We start from the raw sequence: 27,075 nt of genomic DNA, 5'->3' as shown, positions 1-27,075 counted from the left end.
TTAGCAGTTTATTTATTAAAATACACATAAGTATATTAATGCATATACATTTTTTTAGTGTGTGTGTATATATATATATATATATAATGCACACATATATATGCACACATACACATATCTTAATGATATGACATCTGTCCTTTGAGTCTAAATGGTCAAGAGAAATAAAGGTGAGGAGAAAGAAAATATTTTCCTTGAATGAAAATAGGTAGAGAAAACTTAACTGAATTTTGGAAGTATAAATCACACTGAGGAGACAGGATGGCAGTAGTATGATGGCAGGTCCCTGACCTGTCATCAAGAGTGTTATTTTATTTCAACTTGTTCTTCCTCTGCTAAAATATGAAGAAACTAAGGATATTTCTGTAACATTTTCTTTCAAATTCTCATTATATTTCCTGTAGAATTTTTGAAGAAGAGGGAATAGATAATCTAATATATATATATAACATTCTAATATCCAGCTGAAATAAAAAGAAAGTGGCAAAAAAATGACAATGAAGTCATAAAGCAGAAAATGAAAGTGGTAACTGTCAAAAGCATACACAAGGGGGAAAACCTTAAAAACCAAAAAATGATGAAAGAAAACTTCTCCTACAGAATAATTAAATTTCATTGTTTTGAAGAAACAGGAGCCTGTGAATGACCTTCAAAGCATCCCAGCCTGTCTCTCAGAGTTTATACATAGGAAAGGAGGAACATAAGAGCTTATGTTTATCATGAACACTTTTGGCTTGATACAAATTGGCCTCATAGTGTTGTGCACCACCACCATCTCCAGTCTTCAGTGTAATCACTTTCCTTTACAGCAAAGAAAAGTGATCGAGAACAGCCTGCAACTTTTGGACAAAATGGGCAAAAAGTTTCCTCAACAATGTCTAAGAGAGAAAATGTTCTTCAGATTTCCTGAGCAGGTTCTAAAGCCCAGACAGAAAGAAACTGTCAAAGTGGCCATTGAAGAGATCTTGCAACACATCTTCTATATCTTTAGCAAAAATCTGACTCTGGCTGCTTGGGATAGGACAACTTTAGAACAATTCCAAAATGGACTTTATCAGCAAATTGAGCAATTGGAGGCATGTGTAATCAAGAAGCAGACCCACTACTTTTGGAGTAAAGAAGTCAACAGGCTGAAACTGAAAAAATACTTCCAAAAAATAGACTGTTTTCTTAAAGACAAACAACACAACCTGTGCTCCTGGGAGATAAGCCGTGCAGAAATGAGGAGATGTCTTCAACTGATTGATAAAGTCATAAGGAAGCTTAACAACTAAGGTACAAAGATTTTGAGCTAGCATAACTTAGCTTTAAAAATATTTATATTTGTTATTTGTTCTATGATCTAGCTTGTGGCAGTGATTCTAGTTAATTTTGATTGTATTTAAATAACTATGTTGAAATATATTTTTGCAAATCTAATGCATCATTCAATGTAAGTAAATTTTTCCCCTGGTAAGCCAGGTGTCTACACTAGCTGTAAATTAATCTGTATGACTTTTCACTGAGGGTTACTCCCCAGGAAGGGGTTGTAATCTTACGACAAATAGTGTCATCCTATGGTATTTTCTGCTGAGAAAATGTGCTGCTCTATTTCACCTAGGTATAGCTAATCATATATTTGTGAATGGACTACACATCCCTCGCCTTACAGGAATTGCTAGACTTGTACTGATTGGGCCTGCGTCAAAAATAAAGTACTATATTGCTAATTTAAGTGGGGCTGGCTTAAGTTGAGACCATTCATTATTCTTTAAAAGTTTGCATGCCCTTTGTACATTCGAGTCATTCTAACATTTGCTTTGTTCAAAGAATTAAAGTAATTCTAGAAGGATTTGTCTACATAGGGTATTGTTTGCAGTATCTATGGCTTCTGCAGTAACTTCTCAGTTGGACATTGTTACTTTTAATGGAAGTATCTTTGTCTGCTCTAATTATCTGGGGGAAAGGCTTTTTTTCCTTCCTGCTGTGTTTCCAACTCACTTTAACTTCTTTCACAAGCTTATTTGAATTAACTTCTCTACATAAAAGTACCCTAAAGCCACATCTGCCCACAGCACATGCTACTTGCTCATGGACTCATTCATCCTGGCTACTGCAATCCCAAACATCACCATTCAGTGCTGTGTTTTATCCCTGCATGAAATTTTCCGCCTCTTTCCCTTTGCTCACAAATTGATCCTCAGAAACATATAAATAGTCCTTGGTATACCAATGAATTTCCCATCCAAACCACATAGTCTTGAGTAATAATTGCAATATAGTCGAATTCTTTAAAACTTGCAACAGAGTAAAAATCCACTACATTCTGTGAGGTCAAAGCCAGATTTTACCCTTGGGAAATTGTCCCTGCGTAACTCCATTTCAAATGCTTGTGTTTTCCCTAGTCACTTGCTGTATGTTAGTAAGGGGGAAAACAGAGTTATATCCAGGCTCTGATACCTAATGAATATTGGAAAAATTTTTTTAAAAAACCATCAACTTAAAAAAAAAAAGCTATTTCCTGTGGCCAAGGCTGGTGTACATTCAACACAGGCTGCTGGGTCTGGCATGAAGGAGGGGATAGGGTGCATGGCAGTCGCTCCCAAGAGAGGGTGAGGTTAGATCCAGAGGTCTGAAATTTCTAGAGGGTGGTTTAAGCATCAGGTGAGGAACCACTTTAAAGCTTTCCCTGATCTCCAGCCATCCAGTAGAGCATTATTTAAAGGGGTGATAATAAAAAGGTACATCTAAACAAAAAAATTGTCTGGTAAAAACAGTAGCAATAGTACAGTAGATCTCAGGTACCATATCTATAACACAGGTCTCTTTTGCAGGGTGTACATACTCTACCACTCACGGATGCGAGCTAAAGAAGTGATGATGCACATGGGTATCTGGTCTGAAGCTGCAATACCAGAAATAAAACCAGCCAACAGCTTCACCGTGATCCAGAACAACAGAAAAGTCCAAAGAAATAGAGCAAAAGTATCAGAGCCATTTTTCCACCTGGTGACACCCTGCCACAAATGTTACGGCAAAAAGTGTATTTCTTGGGCTTTGTAACCAACAGCACTTGAAATGGTCCCACTGCACAACTGTTTCAAATCTCATTTCTGTTGCTTGTTTGTTTTTTGCACTTCTTCAAGCCTGTACAATAAAAGGAGGTTCAGCCTACTTAGCTTTCTCTTTCTGATATCCTAGGTGGCTTCTGCAGTGCAGTAAACTGTCCTTGAAATGGCATCATTTTTACTGAAACTTGGAAAAAGCATGAAATATTTTTAGCTGCTGTCTCATGAAGGATCCCAAGTTTTATTGCTTCACTTGCCTGCAGTGGGAATATGTTAATTCATGGCCCACTAATTGTTCAGAAACTCTCATACCGTTAAGTTTTCTTTTAGTTCATAACTATCCTTAAAAATCTCATGGCCAAATAAAAACAAGTTTTGACATATTTCTGTCAACAGGGTACTTCGCAGTGCATGAAAAAAACAGTATGGGCACTAGAGGGCAAAGTGAGATTATAGAGAAGTGTAAGAATTGTAGGTGAATGTACATGCATTTTGGCAAGACAGTGTTTCAGCTCCTTATGAGCATGCTGCTTATCAGTAAGCTGCTCTTGGGTTCACAGAAGGGAATTGAAAGAAAAATGAACTCTTCTTGAAAGCAAGAATAATATCCCAGAGGTGATGGATAGGAAGGAGCTCATGAATCAGCATTTGATTTCAGTTTTTGGCCAGCTGTGAAATAACAGAAGTCATTTGTACTGAGACAATGTCTAGAAGACTCATTTAAAGATGAGAGATGAGGACACTGGAACAGACACAGTTGCTCAACAAACAAAAAGGATAAAGAAAACAACAAACCAATATATCTTTGTTTTATCATTACTTTTTAAAGAAAGGTGCAGAGTCTTTAAAGTAAAGGGAGAGAGCCGAAGAGTCAGAAGATCCTCCCTCTTCTCCTTGCCATTGTAACATTGTTGAGCCACCTGTATTTTATCACCATCCTGTTACCAGGTCAGCTATATATTATGTCCCTGGCTAACTGAAACGCTCTGGTATTTCTTCCAGTTAGGACTTTTCTAGAAGTTAAGCAAATGTAGCAAAATATAGTTTTAACATACATTATTTTCAAATGGAAATTAATAAAGTAGTGAATGTGAGGTCACTATTTAACATAGTCAAAAATTTAACATAGATGAAACAAAATCTTTCCAAGATGGGACTCCTTGTAGGCCAAAAAGTTTCATAAATTTTCTCAGAAGACTCATGCACCAGTGCTGTGCAGCACAGGTCCCAGACACAGCTGCGGCTGCTCTCACAGCACCTTGCTTACATGTGCTGGGCTGCACTTTTTGGGAAACTGCACTAAAAGCCACCAGGCTTCATCTCTGCAATCTGTATTCTGGAGTGGATTTATGGGATTGGGGTCAAACGCCTTGTATCCCACATGAAACTTCAGAATAGCTACAGCAGAACTGAAGAATGCTTACACCAGACTTTACTCTGGGAAAAATTTTTACAAGTCACAGTTAACTACAGCTTTCCAAAGCAATTCTTCCATGGGTTTGGCCTGTTCTGTCAGCTCTGGCTTTACTTTACTTTTTAATTGGAAAGAAAAAAACAACAACAAACAACAAAAAAGGCTAGCCTAAACCAGAGAAAAAACCCAAAGCAAAACAGGACAAAAGCCTGTGGAAATAACTCTTCCAATAATCAGTCCAGTTTAGCCCATGTTGCTAGGAAGGACAGCTGTGAACGCCTTCAGAGCAGCCTTAGGGAAGCTACAGCGGTGGCTGTGGAGGAGCTAGCAGGTGATCAGCTCACATCAGGGTTTAGGGGTGTGGACTGGGGTGGGAATCAGGAACTGCTCATGGGGAGACGGCACCCACGACTGCTGCATCCTGCCAGTCCTCACCCCTTCCAACCCAGCCTGCCCCTTGTCAGAAGTGGCCCTAAACTGTTTCCCCACTCCCAGTTGTGGAGGAACCATGGGTCCTTCTAGGGAGCAACCAGGGCGGAGACCAAGAAATGAGGGTGACAAAGATACAGAATAAATCTTAAAGGAAAGTGTCAGTTCTCAGTTTTGACTGGCAAAATTAATTTACCCAGCTTTAGAAATTTAATGCAAAGCAAACATGGGTGAAAAAAGCAAGTAAGATTTTATTTGATACTTTCCAATAAGGTGACTGTGCTTTTTAATGTCAAAAGAAGTTCCTACTAATCCTCATATAGGCAAAGATGAGTTATGTATATCAGTGTTTCCCACACTTCGACTGACACCAAGAAAACCTGTTAAGGTGCAAAGGCTTTTTAAGTGCTGAGGGTTCCTAGAGGAGCAAACTCTGACAGGGAAAAAGCAAGGACAATGTTTCTTCTCAGCCTGCAGACTTGTCAGTGCCACAGCCAATTCTGCAAACTGGAGGGCAGATGCTGTGCTGCCATGGGGCCTCCCCATTGCAGCAACGCTCCGCCAAGTCCACCTTGCTTCCAAATGTGAATGTGTCCTGGATTAATCCCTTTTCTCTCTGTACAACATTAAAATTGTTGAACTGGCAGCCCCTCTGTTTTAAATTCGGGGAGGCTAAGGATGAAGCAATGGTAAGTGATAAGTAGATGAGCACAGAGAAATTCATGTCCTGCCTCAGTTCTCTCCACAAGAGGCTGCAAGGTTGATTCATTTTTGAAGACCAAGCTTCTGAGCCCAAGTGCTTGCAGTTAGGATCCTAAAACCACTATTACCTTCAGTAATGAAGAATTCAATCTTCTAAGCAAATAATATAATCTGCTTTTGAAAGTGTGCAAGTGAACAGTTCCCTCTACAAAATAACTGTTAAACCATGACAATCCATTTACAAAGTCAAAATCTACATCAGTTACCACCATGTCTACTCACTGTAACTCATTGTCAACTGTATTCCTCAAGTTTCTTATCTTGGTAGGCCAGAACCTACACAACTTCCTCTGGACTTCGTTGTAATGTGTGTTACAGTTCATTTTCCCAGAAAGAAAATATCTTGACTGACATATTTATATAAAACAGAAAGCTTTTCTTCCAGAAAAAAAAAGAAGCCTGTTTGACTTAAAGTATTTTTTAAAAAAGTTTCTCTCTCTTTAAGCAATTAATGTACTTTTGCTTTGAGTCTCTTTGAGTTCGAGGTGGACTAAGTTGTGGTCTCTACTTTTTGCGAAAAGCTCACATTGGCTGTAACAAATCTTTTCTTGTGATTATAATTTTTGTATAGTTAAAAATAAGCCCCTGCTGCTTGCAGAGAACTCACTTCCTCAGGACAAGTGGTTTGGGTTTGTTTGTGTATGGGGGGAAAAGCCTTTTTTTTTTTTTTTGGTAGTGGGGGAAGGGAGACCTTATGAGAGCGAAAAAAGCTCCCCTGGCTCTAAAAGCAAACCCCTGCCAGCCCAGGCTGGGCCAATGAGCACTAGAGAAAAGCTTCTGTGAATCCATATTTGTGAGGGGAAGGACTGTCCTGAAAAGAAGAAGGTGTGGTACCTGGGAAGAGGTGACTGACAAAATAAAAGAGGACGATCAGCCTAAACAAATGATGGACAGACAGAGGAGAGCTTCGTTGCCAGAGGGAAGAGGAGGAGAGACAGAGCCACACACCCGGGTCACCTGATGGAGTAAGAGAAAACAAAGGAAGTCCCCTTTGCAGCCCATGGAGATCAACCTCAAAGCAAAACCCACGTGTAGGCCATGGAGGACCCACACTGGAGCAGAGAAGTTGAACCTGAGGGCAAGTGTGATGGAATTGTGACCCCAAGCCAGAGCGGGGAGTGGACCCCCAGAATGGAGGGAAAGTCTCATGCAGCCCATGGATGTCCCCATGCCACAGCCGGGAGCTGAGCCTGAAGAGGTCCATGACTCCATGGGGGAGTGACTCCATGGGAAGCTCATGTTGGAACATCTTGTTCCTGGACTTTCATGCCTGGAAGAGCAGCAGAGGTGAACTGACTGAAACCCCCATTCCCTGTCCCCTGTGCTGCTGGGGGGGAAGGTAGAGAAATTGGGAGCAAAGTGATTTGAGCCCGGGAAGAAGGGAGGGGTGGGGGAGGGTGTTGTAAGATGTGGTTGTTTTGTCTACTCAGGTGGTTTGCAATGAATTAAATTGATTTTTCTTCCTCAAATTGAGTCTGTTTTGCCCGTGACCATAACTGGTGAGTGAGCCATCCCTGTCCTCATCCTAATCTGTGCCCCCTTTGTTGTGACTCCAATCCCATCTCACTGGGTAGGGGGAGTGAATGCAGGACCACATGTTCCCACTGTGGGTCAAACCACCACAACAAGCATTAAATCACAGCTACTCCCATGTATTTAAAACAGATTTATGCTCAACTTGATTACTGGTCACTAGAAGTACTTTGAGATACTAAACCCTTCATTTTCTCTCTTTTTTTAAAAAAAAAAGAAAAAAAGGGCACATCTCCCTCTCCTTCCCAGTTCCCCATAGCAGGGTAACAGTCACTGTTTGTGCAAACCATTAAAGTCCTAGAAAATGTCAGAAACTATTATCACAACTTCTGTTATGAGTGACTTGGTAATGGCTAATACTTAAAAAAAGGGAATGTTTATTGCAGAAAGACAATGGTTTGCATTTTTATCCCTATGTTGAGAGCATAGTCAGTAGATTTTTTATTACCTCCGCTTGGGGATTGGGGTATTATCTCATAGTCTGTGAGATCAATGCTTGAAAATGACAAATGCCAAAAATCAACATACTCCCACAGAGTTGTAGGGCTAGTTGCGAGTACAAAGGTCAATCTAGAGGGCAGATGACCCACTCCCTCAAACACTCCCAGAAAGTGACAAGTAGAGAGGGCAAGGCTGTCATATCTACTCCAAGTGATATTGTGGGAGGTCTGGACAAGCTGCTTATTTGGCTTCCCTCACCCTTCCTCTTGTTCTGCTCCAGCTGCAGGGCAGTGTCAAAGAAACACTATCCATCTGCTTTTTCTGAAATACTCCTGCCTGCACTGGAGCTGAACTGTCTTGGAAGATGGCAAATGTACAAGATCACTCATAAATGGCCAAAGCTAAACAGACTATCTGGGATTTTCTTCCCTCCACAAGCATTTCCAAACTTAATCCTTTTTTCACCTGATGAAATTGTAAAGCTAAAACTCCTGTATCTGTTAGGTGGACCCTAGCGGCACGATGCTGGCTCACCCAGTACACCTTTCCTCATCCTAAAGCAGCCAAGAACTTTGGTGTTTGGTGTGACTTACTCTGTTAGATGACGCTAGCAGGTCAGCTCCAGTAAGGCAGGACCTGTTTAAAAGCCAGAGTCTCTGCTGATTTTACAACATTGCCAGGGTGTGAGAGGCATTAAGCTGGCATGGCTTCTGCTTCCTCTTTTGCCCAGTTTGAGAGGCTTGACAAAAACCTTGACACTTTCCCCCGCTACTTGCTTGCAGTGTGGAGACAACTTTGCTTCCTCCACTGCCTCTGCACAGCCTTCCTTTTCTCACTGGCAGCCTTGGTCACTGGACTTAAACACCAGCCAGTGCTGTGCAAATACTGTGCCTCTCAGTGAGAAATAAGGGAGACCTGTACTGCACCACATCAGCCCCACAGCCCCCAGACAGCCCAGTTTACTTCAACTGAAGGCAATAGTACTGGAGTGTGTTCTTCCAATTAAGATTAATTGGAAGCATGTGTTTAGGAGCTCTGGTTCACCAGTACTTAAACTAGTGTAATCCACTGGCCAAAACATGGGTTTGAATTCAGGTAGCCAAAAAATCTAATCATGGAGGAAAGGGGACATAAAGTTACCAGTTAGCAATACCGAAAATTAATTTTAAGACACCAGGTTTATTTTCTTAAACTATATCTTCATATTGCATTTATAGCAAGGATTTGGAAACGAAAGCTATGCATAAAAGGAGCAGATGTTTTATCCTAGGGATGTTTCCTATTTGAAGAGAATAAGATTCTTTCCATATCACATGAAACATTTCAGGGCTGCTGTTAGCTTTACCCATAAAGAACCCCCTTGCAACATCTCCAGACACAAGCACCGTGCCCAGACAGAGCATGTTTTTCCCACCTCATGACGCAGGGAAACCAAACACCATTACAATCTGTTTAGGTTTTGAAAAATCCAGGAGACTCGGGTTTAATACATGCTGAAGAGATGCCAGCAGTTACAGACAAGTAGGTTTTTGATGCCGGTTAAGCAGTTTCTAGATAGAAGTTTGTCTGAAAGAGAAGTAGCTGGAGTGGAGAAAAAAGTTTACTTTCCAAAAAAAAAAGCTAGATTTTTTTTCCAGGACTTATTCTAGTCTTCCCATACCCAGCTAATATGTATTATAATAGTGTCATTTAATATTTGCTTTCATCTGAAAGTCTTTGCAGTTTACAAAATCGTGAAATGTTTTAAGCATAAAAGCTTTTCTCCAAACTCCCTGTGCCTGGAAGTGTTGCCACTTCCATTTAGTCTAAAAGCTGTTACCTCTGGTTACCAATCTTCCTTTCTCATACATTTCAGCTGTCACACTACAAAAGCGCCACTGCAAGTCACACAACTAAAGACACCTCACATGTGTTTTCAACTGGAAGTTGTACACAGGAAAAAAAACTTTGGAGAAGGATTTTTCTTGTGAAAAACAGATCCTAACGGCTAGCAGCAGGTCTGATTGGCCAGATCTACTACAACCCACTGGCTCAGTTGTATTCTATTTGTCTCTCAAAGAGGAATTTGGATATCTGTATAATAGTGGATTTATGAGCCTTGTATCTTGGCTCCCCCACTGCAGCGCATTGCCACTCAAATGGGTGTATTTCCAATAACATTATAGTTCAGGTCAGCAGTACACCTTTGAAGCAAATTAATTTTCTAGTAATTGCCCCTTGCAATGCCTTGTTCCTAATCACAGAGCAGGCTTGGAGTGCACCAACATCACGCCTTTTGGAGGATAACATCACTCCTTTCACATACTGTCACACCAGGAGACTTTTTTTTCCAGTAAGCAATGGGCATCCAGTCCACAGGGCCAAACTGCTGTCAAAGGAAAGCCCTCAAAATGCTCCAGAGGTGGGCACCACCTCCTCAGCACCTAAAGGGCAGCTCTGGCTGTGCAGCGGGCTGCTGGCTGCCATGGCCGCCCAGCTGCCCCTCCTGCCAGGCTTGTCCCTCTGGGGTGGCCAGCACCATGGAAGGGAATCAGTATCCAGCTTGCAAGCAGATGCAGGTGCCCTTGTCATCTGTGGGAACTTTCACTTGGCAGCTGAAGGATTTTGCACATCACAAAGCTGGGCAAGCTTTAGTTGCTTTTAAGTATTTGCCTGGTGTTTGAAAAGAGCTGTTCTTCCTATTGCTGGATCTTGTTACAGCCGTGAGCTCAACTCTTGGCAGTATTAGTCACACCAGTTGTCCTCCCAGAGACACGAAGTGTGGGAGCTGTTTTGCAAGAGCTGTGGGCTGAGCCTTTCAATAGCCATCTTAAAAAACTGTTTAACCCTTTATTTAAATGCTGATTTAATATTTCCTCCTGAGAAAGAAATACATTCTTTAGCCTAGAAATATATGACGGTTCTTGAGCGGTAGAAATGAGCTGCTACCCCAGCAGGAAAGCCTGGCGTAACTGCTGATGCTTTGGCTAAGGTCCCGATGGGAGACAACCAGGAAAATCACCGTGTCCCACTGTGTTTGCCAGGAAGTCACCCACTTGACAGGCTGGCATTTCTCACCTCTCCAGGACACCACAGCGAGTCGAGATGGCCTTGCCAGGAGCTTAGTGCCACTTGCACTGCCACTTGCAGTAGGGATAAGACCCAGTAAGGCACATTTTATTCCCCAGACTTTTTGTATTTAGTCATAACATCCTATGCTCATTATGTCCTTGGTGACTTCTTCAGTCATAAAATCAAATTTTAAATCTCACTGTAGGATGGGATGTGCTTTCAAGGTGAGAGCCAGTGGTAAACCTTATTTATAGGCAGAAGGGAGTTTATAAACATGTTATGACATTCTTCTTCCTCCGATTTATGCTGAGATATCCCAGAAACTTTAGGGCAGAAGTAAACTAGGATGCACACCTACATTTCTTATGCCAGTAGGGCCCGTATTTCACAGGGGTATGAATAAATAGACATTTCTAGATAAGTGGAAAATTCTTCCTTCTATCTGAAGTAATTTAAAGTGCTCCTTTTATGCTTTGTTCCCAGCCTTCCTTATCATTTGATAGTGTTGTTAGCTTTGTTGTAGTGCTGAGTATTTAAACAGAAGAGAAAAACAAATCTTTAATTTTGCATTTCTTCTCTGCAGTAATCCTTCAAAATATTGCTCTGGGTTGAAAGACTAGGTAAGATTTACAGTCTAGCTTACTGGTATGATAGCAAGAAACCAATTCAGGTTAGGTTAGGCTAGATTAGGTTAGGTTAAGTTAGCATAAACTAGGTTAGGCTAGGCTGGGTGAGGAGCAGGGTAAATGGAGCGGAGATATTTGGGGTTAGAAACTCGTTTCTTGGGAAGTGCAGTGCTGTTCCTGCTTAGTGCTAAATACGGTGACGTCGTGGGGTGGAGGAAGAGGAAAGAGGAGGGGTGTTCTCCTAACAAACAGCTGTTGCAGATGGAGAGAGAAAAAAAGAGAAAGATCAGGAGCAGCAGCAGCCACCCGACCCCTGCAACAGGTAATATCTCTTGAGCGCAGGTGACCTAGACTACCGAAATGCAAAAAGGGAGGGGAAAAAAAGAGGGGTGGGATGTGTCTGTGAGAGAAAAGCACATGCTTTGTACTGGTTCTCAGCAGATTTCTTCTTCCTGAGCACTTGCAGCTTGTCACAGGGGAGGGAGGGGGAAGGAGTAGAAGTTCAGACCAGTATGACTTAAAAGGAAACCGTATCAGCAGAGGGGCTTTTCTAGCAGACCTTTCCTACAGAAAGAAAAAGAAAAAGAAAAAAAGGAACATTGAGCTCTGGTTTCAGCGCCAGGGTGCTTCCTCATGTGCGGCCAGCCAGTATGGGCGCATGGGAAGGCATCAGCGTGCAATAGCGCTGGAAGCAGGGAAGTGCTCAGTTCATGCAGGCCTGGGTGGGAACCCCCCTGAGAAGGATCTGAGTGTGGCCTTCATCCTGGCATCTCGCAAGGGACACTTGGCCGGGGCAAGGGCTGCCCCGAGCTGGGTGCCGCTGCTGTGCTACCTGTCACCTTAGCTCAAGGGGGACACGGTCCTGATCACGCTTCAGACACTGGGGGCATCTACCTCTGTACTTATATCAGGTGAGAGCTACCACAGAGGCAGAATGAAGACCTTCATGCTTAAAATAATAAAATGCAACAGTGGTATGTTTTTTCTGCCTGTGGAAATATGTCAGGCTTTGCAAGCTAAAACTGTATCACTGGTAAAATCTCTGCTGGTGAATAAAAGGGAAAAGAGGATGTTTGGGACCATGGTGCTATGTGTGCTAGTTCAAAGTGGTCTAAGGTTTCATCTAGTTTCCTAAGTTTGGTGCCCAGAGAGAAAGCAGATAAAGCTTTCCACTGATCAAGGTTGCTCCTAAATATGATAAATGCATTCCTAGCATTTCAATGTATTTGGTATAAAATCAGCCACAGTAAGCAATATGGAACTGAAAAGAGACAACAAGTCCAGCCTTCTGGGCCTCTCTATTGCAATATTCAAGTCTGTTTCTTTTTCCTGTCGTCAGTGCTGGCAGAGTACTGAAATGTTCAGTGCTCTCCCTGTGCCTTCAAATTTAAGCAACTTGAAAGTGTTAAAGCACATCACACTACAGGGAATAATGCAGCAGCCAAATCCATTTTACAAACCAGGTAGCACAGGGGCTGAGTGAGGTTTGTAAGGTCAGCCTGCAAGTCTGGGGCAGGATCAGGAACTGAAGAGCTACCTGGTGGATAGCTAGTCAGTGTTTTGTGTGCAAGGGTGCTGCAGAAGCAGGATCTGTGAGGTAAACATGGAATGATGCCTGCTGTGAACTGAGGGGAGCAGGAAATCTAATTAAAGCCTGTCTCTTCTCACAGTGATGAAGCTGATGGCTCAATTTTGTGTTGTGATACAAAACTGTTAGGTCAGTGAAATGGGCTATCATCAGTTTGTTTTGGGTTCTCTAAGTAAAGACATCAGCCTCTGGATGAGAAAGACCTCAGAGAACAGTTACATTTCAGTTTCCTTTGATTACACTTGAAATCACCTTTAATTCTCTGCAGATTTCTTCACTTCTGTCAAAGGTATCTGTTTGGTCATAGGTACCTTTTGTGCTGGAGTTAACATAGTAGGGTGAAACCCTATTTTGCAGTCAGGGCTGTTCCCTCACACAGTGGAGAGCATTGCCAAGTGAGGGAGCTGTGCTGCTCTCAGCTCGGGGGCCGCGATCAGTCCTCCAGGTAACACTGTCACACTGCCCACCAGCACTTCTCTACACTTCACTAGGAATATGGGGCCTACAAAATGCCAGCAGTGTGTATACACTTCAGTAGTTGCCAGTACATTTTAAAGAGGATGAGTTCTAACATGCAATGGCTGCCATATTGCCAAAACACCAGTGTGAAGCTGCTTTTACAATGTCCTCTTGGTTACATCCTGTTTAGCCAAGATTAAGCAGCTTAAGATTTGTAAAGACAACAATATCCTAGCCAGCCAATGGAGAAAGACTTTGGAAAATAAGCCCAAGTCACTGAAAGACAAATTCTGAGGATGAGATACAGGTGTAGCAAACTTCAGAAGAAGAGAGGAACCATATGCTCAGCTTCCATCCCATGCAAAGCCCAAAGGTCAATTATCAGACCAAAGAGACTGGTGGAAGTGCTGTCTGGAAAGCCTCAAGATTTTTATAACTGTTCCTGTAACGTTCATACCCATTACAGTAATTCCTATCCATCCAGTAATAAGGCTGTTTCTTAAATCAGAAAAATGTTCTTAATTTTTTGCCTTTTTGTAATGTACAGTGTCCTACCTTTTTTTCTTACTACAAGAGAGAACAGGGTATCATTCAGTAATAAAGCAATGGGATTTGGGGTCAATATTTGTAGAGCTCCCTGGACTTTAGTCCAATTGAGTTGTATCGTACTTTTCCTAAAAGGAGTATTTATGGGATACATTCCTTTGTCTGGGTCCCCATATGTCTTATTTTCACAGTATCAAAGGGCAGTGATGTCTCTCAGTAGGTAAATTATGACAACAAATCTTTCTGTACTTGTAGAAGTAATGATATGAAGAGCAGCCACCCTGCATAACTGGAAGAGAGGAAGAAAGGCGTTTTCTATGACCTCCCTAGGTTATACTTAGATTAAAAATTTAGATGATCACTTTATCTAGATCAATTTTCAGAAGTGTGTATTGTTATTTATGGTCTTGGTCCAATGCTGGGAACGAAGTATATGCATTTATCATATTTAGAAATGTACTGTGTTAATGTGCAGATACAAATGAAATAAAGTTTGATGGCAGAGACATAGCACATGAACACACTGGATCAAGGAGCAACTTAAATAGATGTAACTACTTACTGGGTCAAACACAGGAGATAAATTCTAGTACAAAATTAACAAATCCCTTTCCCCAAAAGGTAGGCAGTCCTTTACATAGCTGGAAGACAAGCAAGCATCTCTCTCCAGAGTAAGTCAGAAGGAAACAGATTTATGGGAAAGGGAAATTAAGTATCTCCAGAGTCAATGAAGTTTTGCAAAAAGTCAGATTGCCTATAGAAATTAGGTTAGAATAGCTACAAAAGTTAGTCTGCTTCAATGGAAGAAGATTCACTTTATTAAATGCAACTTGAAACACAGGCTGTGCAGAAAGACAAATACCCTAATTTAATGTTTATCTTGAAAACCTGTAGATGTTTAAAAAAGAAAAACACACGTATCCATCAGACTGCATCAAATAAAAGCAGATTGAAATGTGTCTTTCTCTTCCATGTCTCCACCTACATTTTTATAAATACTTACAACTATGCTGTCTGATGGAGGCACTGCAAATTATATGCATTGTACTTTAAGCTGTCTTGAGCGTGTGCTAGAGGCATGTCTTCTGGGAAGACGAGGATAAATCTTAACCAGATGCAGAAATCTGGAGGCCAATATCTGCAGGAGCCCAGGGCCCTCAGCAGGGCTGCAGGAGGTGTGACCCCAGCAGTTCCTCCAGCCTGGTAGGGAGAGCCAAGCCAAGGGGGCTCAGGCTTGAATCCAGCATTCTCCCATCAGGGAGAGTACTGTTCTGTGACTGCTGGCAGACACAGACAGTTTTCACTGATCCGTTTAAATTTCAGCAGTTTTCCTTTGATCTACTAACATGTCCAAAGAGGGTGCAATTTCTACAGGTCAAAAATCTTGAACATCATATAAACTCATACAGTTTGCTTTATCATTTCACCTCCACAGCTTTACCATGAACACGTACCTCTTTGCGTATGACTTGCTGCAGTTCTGTGGACATTCCTGGATATTTACAAATATGATCATCAGGTTCGTGTCATTTGGAAAAGGTAGGATTCCTTCTGTATTTTCCTTAAACATTTTAAGAGGTAGTGACACACAGAAACACCGAATTAGAGATAAAGTTAGGGTTCTGAATAGGTGTACTTCCAAAACCAGGGGCTGTAATTTCAACTAGAAAAAAACATTGGTTCTTCTGTTAAAAAGGATGAACAAATTACTGATACATACATTCTGCCTGTATCACATCAGGAATGAAGCTCTTGTTTTACTAATGAGCTTTACTATTCAGCAGCATGCTAGTAACATTTGACTTAGACACAGACCTAAATGTGACTAGGTCCAGTCATTATGGTGAATATTAATCTTATTGAAGCCACTTAGAAGGGAGTAACTTTGTGGTTATTGCACGTGACTCTCTATCTCGAAAAGCATTATATTTCTCTTTCTGTTGCCTGAGGTTAAGGCACAAAAATAGAAAACTAGTAACTGGAAATTTTAAATTTGTAATAGTGGACACTTGTAGGCACATAAACTACCGACTTTATGGTCTACTTGTTTTAGGAAGTGCCATGGGTACAGATACAGGCAGGAACTCAACATCTCCTCATGTTTAGACACTCCTCATACATTTCCTCAACATTTCCTCATATTTAGAAATATCCTAAAGCAATATCTCTAAACGAACACATCCTGCACAGTGTTTGCCAGTGCATCCAGTACAGGGGACCTCATTCTTTTCTCAGCTTCCTGCCTCTGTTTCAGAGCCACACACACAGAGTGCGCTGCCTCCTCCCCTACGTGAAGCTTTACTTCTGCTACCCAAAACTTTGGTACTGTGTGAACTTTATTCTTTGTAATCTCCAGTGGTGATAGCGCAAAAGTAAACACAGTAGTTGGTCCAGACTTTTACTATACATCCACCCTCTAATTTTCCTCTTCACTCTGTAGATTCATTGGCCGACACATTTTACTCCATAGGACTTGTAATGCGCCTTTGCCAGTTATTATCTGTATTGGAGATCCTACACATCCTCATTGGCATTGACAAAAGCTGTCTTCTCCCCAGGTTTTTGCAGGTAAGTCTATTTCTCCAGACCTTTCTTACACACTTCAGCCATGGCTGTCCCTTGGGACAAACCCAGGCTGGACTACCCTGAATGGTCCACCTGCACCCTTCCTCGGGGAGCTTGGTCTGCTAATGGTTCACTGACTGTAGGAATTGAGTCTTCAGAACTGGGCTGGGAATGAGCTCCTCTCTCAACTTTTTCTTTTTGAGTGAAACTGAATAGTAAGTGCTCCATGCCCAGCCCACAACAGCTGGGACCTGGAAGATGTCCAGAGGAGTGGCCACGTGCAGAACTGGGACAGCCTCTTTTTCTATTTCTATTACCTCCCCAGCCAACTTGTTTACAACCAGAAGACAACATTTCATAGCTCAAGTTTCAGCAGCTAATTCTTTTCCATGTCATTTCCTCACTGACAAGTGCGTATTTATTTTGTAGACAAGCACAAGACAAGATTCTGTGGGGTGTCAAAGGTATGGCAATGAGATCACGTCCACACTCCATGACCACCAGCACATCAAGCCTCCTGAAACAGGGTTTGCTGGTGGTCATGGATTGTGGAAGGAAAATAATTGAATAAGAAAGAGAAATTAAGGGATTAAAGAAGAATTAATGCTGGGAGGGGAAAGAAAGAATTACCATATTCTTGCTCTTATGGTCTCTTCCCTCTCAGACCTACACATGGGCAAATTGTAACAACATCCAGAGATTCTGATGTGCTTAAGGGGTTTATAGGGCATATATTCAGCTGTAGGCAGAAAAACAGCCAAAAGATCACATGCTAGAGCAGAAAACAAGATGATTCTCTGACATTTTCCTTACCACACTCTTGTTTTCTGTTGGGAGTTAATATCAGGTTTTGGTATTTTTCTTAATACGTTGGAAAAAGTAAAAATGTTGACTTGAGTTTACCTTCAAACCTTTCCAATCCTTAGTATTTGAATAATGATGAAACTGGCATTGCACTCAGCAGTCAGAACGTAGAAGAGTAAGAGTAGTTAGTTATGTTTTTAGTTTTCTGGGTAGCCCATTTTTGTCAAATGACATATTGCATGGGTGAAGATGTTCCTCTTTTTAAATCTCCATTAGAAATTGATTGATTAATACAATTCTCTGTTCTTTATGCAGCTCATTAAGTATGGCAGCAAATTTGTTAAAATGCAATCAACTGTTTTCCCCTGCCTAAATCTACATGCTTTTACACTAACCTAGGAAAAAAAAAACCAAACCTATTTAATGTATCCTCAAACATTTGTATTAACAAATCTCACATCATCTCTTGGAGAGAAGAGCAGCCTGCTAATGCTAACAGTCATAACAGCAAAGCTTGTCCTGGCAGAGTTTGCACATTCCCCAGCCCTGACATCAACCATTCCTTTCCTACCCAGCTCTGCAGAAGCAGAGGTCAGGGGAGTCTGCACAAACAGTGCTCTGTGTTGTCACAAAAGACACTAGATACAAAAGGATATTCTGAGCAAGAAAACTGTGACCATTCTTGGGCAGTGCAATTACTGTGGTGGTATCCAGGGCAGCATGGAAGAGGTGGGTCCGGGAATGATACAGCACTGTGACTCTAAACATTCGTCTCACAGCAAAGATAGCTTTGGATCTTTACTTGGTTCTTTCCCCAAGTGTTCTCTCACTGCAGCTGTATCCTGGCCTGCATCAAAAGCAGCATGGCCAACAGGTTGAGGGAGGTGATCCTGCCCCTCTGCTCCGTTCTGTTGAGACCCCACCTGGAGTCCTGTGTCCAGTTCTGGAGCCCCCAACACAAGAGAGACATGGACCTGTTAGAACGAGTCCAGAGGAGGGCCACAAAAATGATCAGAGGACTGGAGCACCTCTCCCATGAAGAAAGACTGAGAAACTTGGGGTTGTTCAGCCTGGAGAAGAGAAGGCTCTGGGGAGACCTTATTGTGGCCTTTCTATACTTAAAGGGGGCCTCTAAGAAAGATGGGGACAAACTTTTTAGCACTGCCTGTAGCAGTAGGACAAGGGGTAATGGTTTCCAACTAAATGAGAGTAGATTTAGACTAGATATAAGGAAGAAATTTTTTACAATTAGGATGGTGAAATACTGGAACACATTGTCCAGAGAGGTGGTAGAAGCTGCATACCTGGAAACATTCAAGATCGGGCTGGATAGGGCTCTGAGCAACCTGGTCTAGTTGAAGATATCCCTGCTCACTGCAGGGGTGTTGGACTAGATGACTTTTAAAGGTCCCTTCCAACCCAAACCATTCTATGGTTCTATGATTCTATGAAACACAACTCTCTTGCCTTGATGTTAGCTGTAGTCTCATGATGTCCAAGCAAGGTGTACAAGCTCTTTGGTGTAGACTCTACTTTCACTTGGGTTGCCCTGCTTTTGCTGTGAGAGTGCAGGTTAAGCAGTTGTGTGCCAACAGTACTCCCACATGCCTTGCCACACTTTCCTCCCTGCTTCTTAGGAAAGAAAAGTTATATTTTTCACAATGAGCTGAAGAAGGACAGTTAGAGATGCTTACCTTTCTGCAGCCTACTGGGCTACTGCACATTGTCAGACTACTGGTAAAGTTGCAAGAATTTGATAGTGGCTGCCCTGTTCTCTGTTCCCACTGACTGTTGACTCTATGCTTAAAACATATCCCTAGGTGCATCCCTCAGGCCATGCACACACATGTGAAGTTCATTTCAGTTGACCTCTAGGATGAGAGAACAGGTAGTAGCTCTGACAATGTCAGGGGAGCACCTGGGTGGAGGTAATGTCATCTTCAATAAACCAGGCTGTGAAAGCACCCCTATGGTGGTTGGGTTTTTTGGAGGCATTATAGCAGAGACAAGATTTAAGCAGAATTGAATGAAGATTTCTGCCTAATACCCAATTTATAGTGGTTTAGTAGCATTTACAAGGAACACTTTGAGATACACATTATAGATAGTGGACAAACAAACTCAGAAATGTTTTCTGGAAAAACTAATTCAGGATGACCTCATGAGGGACAAAGTCTCAGGCCATCAGGCACCTGAGAAAGGTTTGGTAGGCCAAGGTCAAGTCACACCATGAAAGACAAATGAGTCCTGTGTGATGATGCTCTGGAGGAAGGGAGGATAGGAAGGGTCACAAAGTTGGTGCAAAGGGATATCTCTCAGGACATTTGGAGTTTGAATGATTGAGAGGAGGACAGGAGAATGTGTCACATGTCATTGCAGTGGCCAAAACACAGGATAATTATATTTAGTAGTCTGGGCAGGGAGTAAAGGTTGATGGGACTGATGCATTAGCAAGGTAGAGAGTAGGAAAGATGTAAGAAAAGACTGGCATTTTTGTGAACAAAAAACCAGTTCTTCATCCTGTGCAAACAGGATTGGATTTACCAGACCAAAAGCAATGTACTACAGCTTTGTGATAAACACATTAAATTTTAACTTAATCTAAATATTTAGTAGCACTTTTCTTACTTTTTTAAAAATATTTTTTAAACATTCACTAAATTGAAGAGCTATGTAATGGTTTCAGGTACCATGTACAATACTGCACAGTCACAGTTATTAAAAAATCTAAGTGAATGTGCTGCCTTCTCCTGCCCTAACCTCAGCTAGTCTAATTTGCTCTGTTTCACTTACTTGCTGCAAATGCCCAGGCTGCCTTGTGGAAATTTATGCCGTTCTACAGAACTTGCTCTATCCTGTGAGAGACCAGTGATAAGAGACGAAGGAAATTCCAGTTTGATTTTAACACAAAGAACAAGAAGAAATGAAAAATGAAACCATTGTATTTATGCTTTGCGAGGTGTCCGCACATACTTCCTTTTTATTAACATGAAAACATAGGACTTCTAGTTTTGCTTTTTTTTTTTTTTTTTTTTTTTTTTTTTTTTTTTTTTTTAAGCAAGAGAGTAACAACAGAGAATACCATCGTTTCATTCATCCAAGGACAGATGATCCATAGAAGAAATGAGGTGTGGCTGAGGAGCAGCACATGCTTTTTATGTATGTGTGTATATGTGTGTATACAGACACGTATACATATACATACATTTGTGTGTATATCTATAGAGGTACATGATTCCAGACATCTGTGTGTATATTTATATATGCACACAGATGTGTGTATACAGGGGCACAATATCAACAGACATTAACTAGAATCTCCTGTTCAAGTAGCACCCTGCCTTGTCACTTGTTGAAAAGGCCCACAACCTCTGACTAAGCCATCCATCTACCTTTGATTTGTGTGAGTTACTTAAAGGTAAGAGTGCTCTGAAAGAAGAGAGTATCATGTCTTGAAGGGGAATAAAGGCAAGCAGGCAGGCAACCACCTGATTTACACAAAAAAGAGGTAGGATGCCACTGTCTGTCCTCATGAGGACATCAGTCTGACCTCAGTGCCAGGGAAGGGTATAGAGCAGATAATCTTGAGTGCCATCACATGGCACATATGCCAGCACACATCACATACAGGACAACCAGGAGATCAGGCCCAGTCAGCATGGGTTTATGAAAGGCAGGTCTTGCCTGACTAACCTGATCTCCTTCTATGACAGGGTGATGCGCTTAGAGGATGAGGGAAAGGCTGTGGATGTGGTGTACTTAGCCTTTGACACCCTTTCCCACAGCATTCTCCTGCAGAAACTGGCTGCTCGTGGCTTGGATGGGCATACTCTACTAGGTGGAAAACTGGTTGGCTGGTGCTGTGGTGAATGGAGTTAAATCCAGTTGGGGGCCAGTCACAAGTGGTGTTCCCCAGGTCTCAGTACTGGGGCCAGTTCTGTTTAACATCTTTATCAACGATCTGGACGAGGGGAGCAAGTACACCCTCATTAAGTTTCAGAGGACACCAAGCTGGGAGGGAGTGTTGATCTGCTTAAGGGTCAGAACAGACAGAGGGATCTGGACAGGCTGGATTGATGGGCTAAGGCCAACTCTATGAGGTTCAAGGCTATAAGTGATGTGTCCTGGGCTTGAGTCACAAGAACTCCATACAACGGTACAGGCTTGGGGAAGGGTGTCTGTAAAGCTGCCTGGTGGAAAAGGACCTGGGGATGGTGGTCGACAGATGGCAGTGTACCCAGATGTGACCAGGTGGCCAAGAAATCCAGTAGCATCCTGGCTTGTATCAGAGATAGTGTGGCCAGCAGGACTAGGGAAGTGATCATCCCCCTGTACTCGGTGCTGATGAGGTCATACTTTGAATATTGTGTTCAGTTTTGGGTCCCTCACTGCAAGAAAGACACTGAGGTGCTCGATTGTGTCCAAAGCACAGCGATGAAGCTGGTGAAGGGTCGAGAGCATAAGTCTTATGAGGAGCATCTGAGGGAACCTGGGTTGCTTAGCCTGGAGAAAAGGAGGCTGAGGGACTTTATCCCTCTCTACAACTACCTGCAAGGAGGTTGTAGAGAGGTGGGTGCCGGTCTCTTCTCCCAAGTAACAAGTGATAGGATGAGAGGAAACAGCCTCATTTTGCACCAGAGAAGGTTTAGATTGAATATTAGGAAAAATTTATTCACCCAAAGGATTGTCAAGCATTGGAACAGGCTGCCCAGGGAAGTGGTTGAGTGACCACCCCTGGAGGTATTTAAAAGATGGGTAGATGTGGCCCTTAGGGACATGGTTTAGTGGTGGACTTGGCAGTGTTAGGTTAACAGTTGGACTTGATGATCTTAGGGGTCTTTTCCAACCAAAGTGATTTTATTATTCTATTATCACAGTTGCCCTGAACAGGCAGGCCTGTGTCCTGCCCTGCAGATGTGCAACGCCACAGACCATTTTCAGTTTTGGCCTCTGATGGCTGCTTTGTCCATCCCCTTGTTTGCTGCCTGAGACTGCACGCTAACAGGAACGGAAGACTTACAGGAGACCTCCTTTTTGTCTGGTCCAGTTCCCTGTTCTTGCAGGTGCTTAACATACTTTGCACAGTCTGATTGCTGACTTCCATCATCTGCAACTACTGAGGCTGAGTGCCTCCACTGCTCCCCTTCACAAACATGAATCCTTTGATGGAGGAAATCTGATGAGCCCCAGCAGGGTGATATTTGCTGCCTCTTGAGCATCTGCTTGTGCCCTGGAGAAAGAAGGCAATCCACAGCCTCTTCCACTCCCAGATGATGAGGCTGAATTGTGGGTCTCCATAGCCACTGTGTCGTGTTGGCCAGTACTCATCCTTTTGAAATTGGGGATGATAAGTACCTGTCTACTGCTTATCCTTTTATTTCACTGAAATGGGACCAGCTCCTGGTGACTTGACCCATGCTGTTTTCTAGCACTTTTCCACTCAGCCACCTCTTGAAGAGCAAGAGACCATTTGGAAAATCTGCCAGCTCTCACATCTAAAAACATACCCACCTTTTCATTATCGTGATAAAGCTGTGGTCCCTAGGTGACACAATTCCCTGCAATCTCTCTGATATTAACAATATTGGAGAACTCTCTCTACCTTCGAGTCTGGTTTTAGGTTCAGTAACAAAATGGCCACACTACCAATGATGCACTCCTTCACCAAAATTATTTTAACTCAGGTTCTATTGTATTTAGTCTTCTCAGCACACAATCTTGTTCAATGCTCGCACTGCTTTTACCATTGTTTTGATTTCCCTCTTGTGATGGTTGTCCCACCATGCTTCTCCTATCTCTCTTGTATCTGGTTTCAGATCCTGCATCATTACTTCCAGTTTCCCCATTTTCAGCATCAGTGTACACACACAGGACTTATTAATTCTCACTCTCTGTTTCCTGGCCCTTCTATACAGAAGTCTGTCAGCATCTGACCTTCTTAGAAATCACTTCCTCAGTTAGGGACCAATGGGATCAGCAGCACAAGATGACAGTTAAGGCAGTCTGAGAGGCAGCAAACCCATTTTTATTTGTTGTGGCTCCTCAGTGCTTTTCAAGATGAGGAACCAGATCCCTAGGGGACGGACATGTTCTCTTTCTGTAAGGAAAATTGCTCTCACGTAATTTTGCTGAATAGTGAAGTGATGGCTGCTTTATCTGACACATGTGGCTTGCCAAAATAGTCCATAGCCAAAACATTCCACACAGGAACCAGTAAACATTAGGTAGCAAAACTACCACTCAAACTCACTGAGAGGACAAGTTCTTGTTTTGTTTAAGGTGGGAGTGAGGGCAAGGGGGAAGACCTGTGAAGAAGAATGACTGCGCTTATAAAAACCACCTTGTTAGTCTACATTCATTTAACCCATAAAATCATGAAACCTAAGGTACCTTTGGAAGAGATGGCAGTGGGTATTAAAAAACCCAATGAAGATACAGTGGTTCATACCAACTAACTAGATGAATGTATTCTTCAACACTTTCAAATAGTGTAAATCAGAGTGAACTGGTACCATTCTTGGAGAGTTGCACAAGCAACTGTTGGCAGTACGGAATACTACAGATATATTTATTTTACAGGGCAGGGCATGGGTACTGACAGGAAACTTGTCCAAGAAAGCTGCAAAAAGACACACTTGTTTTTAATTTCTTGAGCTTTAATATTGCAAAAGTATTTTTTTTAAGTGGAGACACTGCCTGTTTCATCCACTTTTATATTTTTTAATTTGTAAAGGCATACCTTGTTGGTCAGATAAGTTTCAACCACTAGAAAAATGTTATGACATAAATATTATGGCAATAATTCACATAAATGACAGTATTAAATGCACTTCTCTTAGGTAGGAATAAGAAAAAAAGAAAAATAAGGAATTCTACTTCCCCTCCTCCTTTCTACAAATCTTATGTGAGATCCCTCAGGATGCAGATCTCCAAGCTACGGAAAGCAGAATGGGGACTGAGACTGGCTTTGTCTGTCATACTACCCACTGTCCTGGTTTTGCTCGGCGAGAGTTAATTTCCTTCTTAGTAGTTAGAATAGCTGTGTTTTAGTTTCAGTGTAGGATTTGTTATGAGAAGAATGTTGATAAAATACTGATGTCATTAGTTGCTGCTGGAGCTCAAGGCCACCGTGTTTGGTTGGTTCACAGCTGCATTAGGACTGGGAGGGAGAAGCGCAATGACTAGCAAAACCCCAAAGTGGCATCTGGTTGTTCCAATGAGATATTCCATATCATATCACATTATGTCAGTATATTAACCAGGGCTGACTGGAAAACAGGGATATTCTCTCGGGGCTCGCTTGGGCTCGCTCTTCTGGGATTGCGGTTTCAATTGCAGTCTCTGCTCTGGGATCACTGGCTGGCACAGGCTGGGCACTGGTCGGTGGGTGGTGAGCAATTGCACTATGTATCACTCATTTGTAAATTCTGTTATCATTGTTATCATTATAATTTTATTTTAATTAGTACATAGCTTTTATCTCAACTGTGAGACTCCTTGCCCTTTCATTTCCAATTCTCTCCCCTAGTCCCTGGAGCGTGGGGAGAGTCAGAGAGCAGGCTGTGCTTGGCTGCAAACCAAAAGGGTGAAACCACCACACCCCATGCAGCCTACAAGCAAGGAAGCTTATCCCCGCAGGCCCTCCAGGCACCAAGGTGCATTGGGGAAGCCCATGCTCCCACAGCCTCAGTCAGCTCATCCATGGGTTTCCTGGGCTGCAAACCCAAGTCATCCTCGTTGGCAAGCAAATCTCCACCCTTACCCTAGTAGGTGTACAATGCTGCTGCCGACAGTTTCCAGTTCCCTGAGCTGGAGGCCAATGAGGTCTTGAACAAAAGCAGGCCAAGAAGCAAAACATTTACTGGTGCATTTGTGTAAAGCAAACTGGATTCACCTCTGGCCTCCTATTTTGCCAAAATGGCATGGAAATGAGAGCTACAGAAGATGCTACCTGAATTCACAATTCTTTTTTTCTTTTCAGATCACGGAGAGAATAATTGTTTTATTTGTCGTGATCAACAGTCAGGAAGAAGTTCAAGGGAAATATGTCGTGTGTGTTTTATTTTTCCTTTGGAATTTATTAGATGTGGTCAGGTAAGGAGTCAATGGCCAAACCACCAGGGGAAAATGGGTCATTCTTGCGAGCAGAACTGTGCTGCAGGCCCATTTCATTATTTTGAAATTAGTAGAAAAGCATATTATCCATTTTAAATAAAAGCTTGGACCTTATAAGCTACTTACTGGGTTTTACAGAAATCTGCATAGTTGAGAGGCAGAGTGACTTACAAAAGTAAATCATTGTATTAACATTTGTTGTTCAAAGGCTTTGACCTTTTAACAAAAATTTTGAAGAGAATCACAACTCCCTCCTGGGGAACAGTAATTTCCAAAACTGATTTATAACCCTCTTGCTTTCATTTGTTATTATTATTTTTAACATCTTACTTTGATCCAAGATTGACAGCGCAGTATAAGGCAGCACCAGCAGAACTTCTTACTAAGACAGAAAAACTATTCTGGGTTAATTGCACTGTGCTTTCCAAAAAGCCAAGAGCTCCTGCTTGAGAATGTTGGTGTAGTAGGGCATGTATCACACCACAGAGACAATGTGCATGAGGCAAAATGGATAGGAGTGCAATTCAGGATTTTTATCTTTAAAAATTTTTATGGTGGAAGGTTAGCAGTACCTCCCTGTGGTAAAAGTATAATGGTGATAATTCCACTTTACTGACTTTTGCATCAATATCTGAACTCAGTAACATTTGTCAAATGTAACGCAAGCCTCTATGGATCTCAGTTTATAGACTTACAGCAGGGAAGACAGATGGAATTAAGAAACATTCTGACAAGACATAAGCCTCACAGCAACCTTTGTATGGGAATAAAATTTTAAAATATTTTTTCTTTCTGTTAAAATAGCTTTTTGCTATTTAAAATACATTGCTTTGGGGATTTATTGGGAAATATGGATTTAAGCAGCAAAGGAAATGTATGTTTTTAAAAGAGATCAGAAAAAGGAAAGTGTCAGGTAGGACTGATAAGGAAAATTTTAAGTCAGCTTCAGAGTATTTGTACTATATGTGTTAATAAACTACTACTTGTATTAATTACTGGGATCATTGCTCCATCCCAGTCCTTTTGGAAGTTTGTAAAGCCAAAATAGTAGAACCTAATGTCAAATGAAAGGATTCTATGCAGCTGGAGAGAGGCCAAAAAATGCAAACAATATTGGCCACAAAGTCCTGTCAGTGCATAATAGTCCTATCAATGCATCATTATTTTCTGTCGTTGCTAAAGAACACAGTCCAACATCATAGCAGTAACAGTGGCCATTTAACAGGATGACACCATGGTCTGTAGCAGCAAATGACCAATTCAAGTAATAACGCATAGTACAATTCATACAGATTTAGAATTCTGATTTATTTTATAGCATCTGTGCTATGTTCTAGCATCTCAAAGAAGTGGTCATATCTAAAAGTGTACGGGAATCTATCTCATCCCTTAGCCAACTAGTCCTGAAGACAAATTCTTCCACAGAGTTCTTCAGGGATATAAATACCCTGTGCATTACAACTAATGATATACTGAGAGCAAATTCTGCAAGGTTTTCTATATCTGATCTTTGCTGCTTATACCATAAATAGCAGTTATATTTTTGCACTGGGTTGAGATTATGCCTTAAAATCACTGATACTAAAAAATGGAGAAAATCCTGAGGTTGCAGAGGGCAAACTTAAGAGAAGATGGTACATTTATAGCCTTGCAAACTCTAGTTCTACAGTCCAGGAATCATGCTAAATTAGTCAA

At 41.9% G+C, this 27,075-nt stretch overlaps 2 protein-coding genes across 2 annotated transcripts in view; both read left to right on the top strand.

Annotated features, from left to right (window-relative positions):
- Positions 1–574: 574 nt before the first annotated feature.
- On the top strand, positions 575–1,274 carry LOC104527107 (interferon alpha-2). Its single transcript, XM_010170728.2, is given in 2 exon segments — positions 575–709; positions 711–1,274. Coding segments are annotated over 2 exon segments (699 nt in total).
- Positions 1,275–13,325: 12,051 nt separating this feature from the next.
- Positions 13,326–27,075, top strand: part of HACD4 (3-hydroxyacyl-CoA dehydratase 4) — a 16,563-nt gene continuing 2,813 nt past the window's right edge. The window contains exons 1-4 of the mRNA XM_010170727.1: positions 13,326–13,336; positions 15,332–15,435; positions 16,337–16,464; positions 25,247–25,359. Coding sequence (XP_010169029.1) covers positions 15,339–15,435; positions 16,337–16,464; positions 25,247–25,359 — 338 coding nt within the window. The 5' untranslated portion in view covers positions 13,326–13,336; positions 15,332–15,338. The remainder of the gene's footprint in view (positions 13,337–15,331; positions 15,436–16,336; positions 16,465–25,246; positions 25,360–27,075) is intronic.

The sequence above is a fragment of the Antrostomus carolinensis genome, unplaced genomic scaffold (genome assembly GCF_000700745.2).
Source record: "Antrostomus carolinensis isolate BGI_N321 unplaced genomic scaffold, ASM70074v2 scaffold6206, whole genome shotgun sequence".
Taxonomy (NCBI): domain Eukaryota; kingdom Metazoa; phylum Chordata; class Aves; order Caprimulgiformes; family Caprimulgidae; genus Antrostomus; species Antrostomus carolinensis.
Note: the sequence above shows the minus strand (reverse complement) of the source record. Positions and strands in the feature narration are given on the sequence as shown.